We start from the raw sequence: 6,000 nt of genomic DNA, 5'->3' as shown, positions 1-6,000 counted from the left end.
TCTCTCTCAAAATACGCAAATGGCTTCAAATCACCACACATCACTTCTGTCTATAAGCGAGCTGCACGCTGCACAGTTGACACAGGAATTGTCACTTGCACAATCGAGGAAGTGTTGCATCGTCAAATTGCGTTTCTTTTTAATTCTTGCCAGTGTTTAACCATTCAGCTCATGCACACTCGCAGCGCACATACATAACGCCAGATTCACATTACTCCATTTGCGGTACGTATGCGGTGCGTATTTTTTCCACGCTCATGTTAACGGATTAAAGCGTTCACACTGCACACGGTTTTCGGTCTGGCAATGTGTTGCAGGAGCGGTGCGTCTGCAGCAGTGCAGAGATCGTTTCCGCTGCATGCGCTGAATTAAAGTAACAGCGCATTATTTGCGGTAAATATGAACATGGATTGACACAAAAATTTAGTAATTACACCATAAATGCATATTATTAAAGTCTACTGTGTTTCACAGTCAACACATGTTTTTTTGGCTAGGTTTAAAGGAAAAGAGCACTTTTAGATAATCAAGGCAATAATAGATGGCACTCGTGGAGGTAGAAAAACAAAGTTCTTGGATGAACCGTAGGATTGCTTGAAACAAAGATTTAAATGCAAAAGGAAAGGCAGTAGAGCTGACTATTTCTGTCAATGGTAAGTTTGTGATAACGTAAGAAAAGTAGTTTAAATGTTTTGCCACTTGCTTGAGCAACTTAATATATCAACCTAGAAGTAAATGCAAAAGTAAAAAGCATTGAATAATGTGTTGCTTATATTTATTTTTGTTTAAACATGTCTGTGAAAGATTGTATTACTGTCCTGTGTAAAAAAAGAATTGCAATGCTGAAAAAGCATTTTCAGTGACAATGTTTGGATTTGAAATCAAAATAATGGATAAATGTTGTGTTTGTGGTAAATGGCCACGGATCAGTAGCAGACTCCTGTGTGAAAGCACAGTCCGTGCTGCTTCTCCTCTCACAAGAGTCACCTAAGAGGGGGAATTCCCCCCATTTTCAAAAATGAAATTCAGGCCCTGAATAAATGTCTAAAAATCCTATTTGGAGTATCACTATAAATAGTTATAAATTTTTAGTCTAAAAATCCTGTTTGGAGTATCACTATAAATAGTTATAAATTTTTAAAAAAGAAGGCTTTAAAAAGATTGGTATCGGCAGATACTGCTTTCTGTGATCGGCCTCAAAAATCCTAATCGGAGCACCCCTATTTACAATGTTTTATTTACCGGTATTTCATATGTATATTGCTGAATAAAATTATGAAATGTGATTTGTACATGTTTTTCCTCTTATAATCAGAGGAAATATAAATATAATTTTTTCAGAAAACAGTTCATCATAAATATTTTACACTTTTTATTGTTCAACTCACCCTTCAGTAGGTCTTCTTCACCCATTGGTTGTACAGCTTCCTGCACTGCAGCTTCTGTCTCTTGAGACACAGGATCTAAGCTTGCTAGGGCTTGCTCAGGACATACAGAAGAAACTATAATGTCATCCTCGGCAAGAGCATTTGGGACATGTAAGGCACCATCTAGATGGTCGGTGTGGACCGAAACACCCAACAGATCTTCTGCATTGACTGCCAGGCTTTCCTCAGAGATCCCAAACTCATTTGACGAAGCGAATATGCCTGAGGGATCCACCAAGACATGTTGATCTCCCGATTCATCTGTGTTTACAAAAACTACACCCGCATCCTCTTCTGAAAGGACTACTGCTGCTGTGCCCTGCATGACCTCACTGTTTGAGGTCATTTCCTGTCTGGGATCCTGAGAGGAGTCATCTGGGAGATTCACTTTCTCCATATCTGCGGGAATCCGCAGAACTTCCTCCTCTGATGCCTGAGCTTCCCAAACGGGTTCGTTCTTCTGGTTCCCTTGAACGTTCTCCATCATCTCAAAGCTAGAACCTAAAAGAACCTCTAGATCTTCTAAGGTGTCCTCACTAGTGGCTGTGGAAGATCCAGGTTCTGGACCAAGCTCATTTTGTAAGACGCTGGAAGAATTTAGTTTCTGTCCGTCAAACTCACTTTCTTCACTTGAAAGAATTGTCTTTTCTACAGGCAACAGCTCTCGATTTTCTTCATGCCGGTGTAAAACGCTCTCATCTTCAGCAACCGTAGTCCTTGAGGTTGTATCACTAAGTTCTTCCTTCGGTTGCTCGCCATCTGTTTCAAAGTATGGCATTTCTAGACTCTCCTGAAACTCCTCATCAGTGTCTTCTTGATCACAGGTTCCTGAAGAATCAAGATCTCCACTACCTTCCACATTACACGTGATCTTCTCACAAATGCCTCCCTCTAGCTGGGTTCCAGTGTCATCGGTTTTATCCCAAACGTCTTCACAAGCATGCATTTCATTTTCCACCAAATTTTGTCGTGAGCAATCCAGAGGTGTATCTCCATCAGGGTTTAGATCCAGTGGTTTCTTGCTTTCTTCTCGAACCTCCTCTGGATCTATGAGATCTCCGCACTCATCCTCTTCTTCATCATCAGTCTCTGCACCCTGTGAACAAGATTCAACATCCAAGCTTTCCGCCGTGTCCAAAGACTGAGTGATTCCCATATCTCCTGCCTCAACGATGGGGCTACATTCAGATAGCTCTTTCTCCTCCACAAAGTTGTGTCCTTTTCCCTGATTTTCCTCCTCAGGTCCCTCAGCACAAACCGGTGTTTCACAGATTAAGTCGTCCGCTTTATCAGCTTCCTCTTTCTGTTGTCCGCAGGAAGAGGTTCTGTTGACTATGCTCTCAGAACCGCTCTGCAAACCATCACTACTATCTCCAACGTCACCGGTACTAACTAGACCATTACCTGAATGCTTTTCTTGCTCTCTACAATCAGTCTCAATGTTTTCACAAGCACACGCCCGCTGATCTGCGCTATTGCCATTGAATAGGAGAGCCGGGTCAGTTTCACAGCTGAGCGAGGGACCTCCGTCACCCTCCCTGCTTTGCGAGGGATCCAGGCGGTCATTACGTTCTCCTTTGTTTTCCTCTGTGCTAAAAGGAGTGAACCCTCGTTCTCTCGTCTCAAGGGAGTCGAGCCGTGCCTCTTCACAACAGCAATCTCTGGTCTCCAGGCCGTCATCACATTCTTGGGAAATGTGCAGAGAGTCTGAGCTCTGCTGAAACACAACTCCTCCCTGAACACGAACACAGAAAAACAGCTTTGAGTTTTCTCTCCTTCAAGCAATTCTCTAACTCTACAGTTATGTCAATGCAATGAATAGCAGATCTACAGCTGTTATGGTGGAGGATGAAATCTGAAGGATATTTTTTGGCAAACAAGTTCCCTTCTGTTGACTGCATAATAGTATGTATTCATTTAGCAGACATTTCTAAAATTCAAAGCGACTTGCGAAGAGAAGACGACAACACAGTGATTCATCCTAAAGAGGCAGTAACATGAGATGAGAAGTACAATGCCTCAAGCTGTTCAGAGAAATGTATATATATATATATATACATACACACACACACACACACACACACACACACACACACACACACACACACACGTAGTATATGTATGTGTGTGTGTAAATAAAACGTGTGTGTATAAATAAAACTAAATATTTTAGTATGTTAAATATTAATAAATATTTTTGTATTCATATTATTATAATATGATATTACATACACTACCATTCAGAAGTAGTAAGTACAATATTTTAAAGAAATTAATACTTTTATTCATCAAGGCCACATCAAATTGATCAAAAGTTACAGTAAAGACGCTTATAACATTACAAGAGTATGAATTTCTGTATTCATCAAAGAATAATGACCAAAATGCATTATGGTTTCCCCTAAAATATGAAGCAGAAAATATTATGCTATTTAATATTTTAAAGCATGATGATAAGAATTGTTTCTTAAGAATAAGAAATGTTGGTAACACTTTACAATAAGGTTAATTAGTTAACATTAGTTAACTACTTTAGTTAAAATGAACTAAGCATGAACAACACTTCTACATAATTTATTAATCTTAGCTAATGTTAATTTCAACATTTACTAATGCATTACTAAAATCAAAAGTTGTGCTTGTTAACATTAGTTAATGCACTGTGAATTAACATGAACTAACAATGAACGACTGTACTTCCATTAACTAACATTAACAAAGATTAATAAATACTGTAATAAATGTATTGTTCATTGTTTGTTCATGTTAGTCAATACATTAACTAACATTAACTAATGGAACCTTATTGTAAAGTGTAACCGAATTATAGGATAGGATATTAGAATGATTTCTAAAGGATCATGTGACACTAAAAACTGGCTGCTGAATAAACTGGAAAATAAAAACATTATTCATCACCATTATTTTGTCATAGGTTACATATATAATAATAAAACCATTAAAACCACTGAATTCTACCTAAATGTTGCATTTATTGAACTGAGACAAATATATATATATATCTTTATTTTAATTTTTTTGTCTATTTGATCACTTTAAAAGGAAATTAAATTACAGATTAAACCACATGGTTAAAACTAATGTTTCCCTTACAGTGCGTCTTTGTCAATATATTATTATTATTATCATTATTCTTCATGTTTACACATGCTGTCCTCGTCATGCTGAATAACTCAACTCTGGAGAAGTTCATTACACTCAAAAAACTAAAAAAAAAGCAAAAACAAACAATGAGCAAGAGACAGAGTTAAACAGGTAGAAAGGGACGTTTTCTCCACATTTAGACAAACACACCTGACTCACCTTCTCTTGACAATGGCTAAGGATCAGTCTGTACAGTTCCAGGATGTCGGCCTGTGGGTTGGGTGGTGCGCAGCCTGGCTTGGTGCCCACAGAGAGGGTGTAGGTGTTCAGAGACGGGTGGTGCTGCACCACACGACTGCCCGAGGAGGAGAGCTGTCTGAGCGTCTCAACGCCAATGTCTGTATCCAAACCCTCCCTAAACCAAAACAAGCCACCCGATGAACAGGATATGCTCAAACGGTTCCATTCCAGCTTTAAACAAAATAACACCCTGCTGTCATCAAGACACTCAATGTACTGTAATTAAAGTTCTTATGGATGCACTGCTTTGTTCTATATGTTCAAGAGGCAGTGGAGAATGATCCAAATGTACAAATGGAATTATCATGCAGCTCAATGTATATTTTCTACTCTTTTGCCAACTCGGGAGTGTTAATAATAAGAGGTAATGGTTCAAATCTGGGCCTAGAGCATTGACTAATACTGGGTGGAGTGATTTTTGTCACAGGAAAGCAACGGTCACTGCTGTCTGAAGCAGCATGCAGCAGATGAAAGAATAATACACAATTAGATCTCTTTAATGTCTGAGCAATGAGATTAAATCGAGAGCTAATGGAGACTTTCTGATTCTCAGATGTTTCTTGTGTGGAGAAAAAGCACTAATAATGTTTCTCAATTAGATTTTAAGATGATTTTAGATGTCTCGAACAATACAACGGTGGCCAGAATGATTAGAACTAGTATTTTGACCAGCTAAAAATGGTTTAAAGTCAGTTATTTCTATCTTTTGCTGTAGTGTGTCAGTACGAAATATCAGTTTACATTTCCAAACATTTATTTTGCCATTAATTGTAATAATCCAGTGAGATTTTTGTTTGCACAACAGCCAGTGCTCCACACAGATATCTGATCTGATCATCATCCAGTCTGTCTGGAATGACATGAAGAAACAGAACAAACTGATACAGACTAAATCCAGGAGAGCTGTGGCAGCATCTCCAAGATGCTTCACGAGACCTGTGTTGATGTGAATAAGAGTGTGTATGAAAGCGCATCACTCACCGGCTGAAGAGCTCCAGCAGAGCCGTATGTCCTCGACTCTGGGCGATGACCACCGGTGTGGAGCCCTGTTTATTGCACAGGCTGAGGGCCTCTCGGGCCTAAACCAAAACAAGCCACCCGATGAACAGGATATGCTCAAACGGTTCCATTCCAGCTTTAAACAAAATAACACCCTGCTGTCATCAAG

At 39.1% G+C, this 6,000-nt stretch overlaps 1 protein-coding gene across 1 annotated transcript in view; it reads right to left on the bottom strand.

Annotated features, from left to right (window-relative positions):
• LOC107568913 (A-kinase anchor protein 13-like) overlaps nt 1–6,000 on the bottom strand; it is an 84,148-nt gene that overhangs the window by 56,848 nt on the left and 21,300 nt on the right. Inside the window, exons 6-8 of the mRNA XM_016254909.1 lie at nt 5,814–5,911; nt 4,743–4,947; nt 1,389–3,162 (exon numbers count right to left, since the gene is read on the bottom strand). Coding sequence (XP_016110395.1) covers nt 1,389–3,162; nt 4,743–4,947; nt 5,814–5,911 — 2,077 coding nt within the window. The remainder of the gene's footprint in view (nt 1–1,388; nt 3,163–4,742; nt 4,948–5,813; nt 5,912–6,000) is intronic.

This window comes from Sinocyclocheilus grahami, unplaced genomic scaffold, assembly GCF_001515645.1.
Source record: "Sinocyclocheilus grahami isolate Dianchi unplaced genomic scaffold, SAMN03320097.WGS_v1.1 scaffold1293.1, whole genome shotgun sequence".
NCBI classification, from domain to species: Eukaryota; Metazoa; Chordata; class Actinopteri; order Cypriniformes; family Cyprinidae; genus Sinocyclocheilus; species Sinocyclocheilus grahami.
This window is presented reverse-complemented; position numbering and strand designations above follow the sequence as displayed.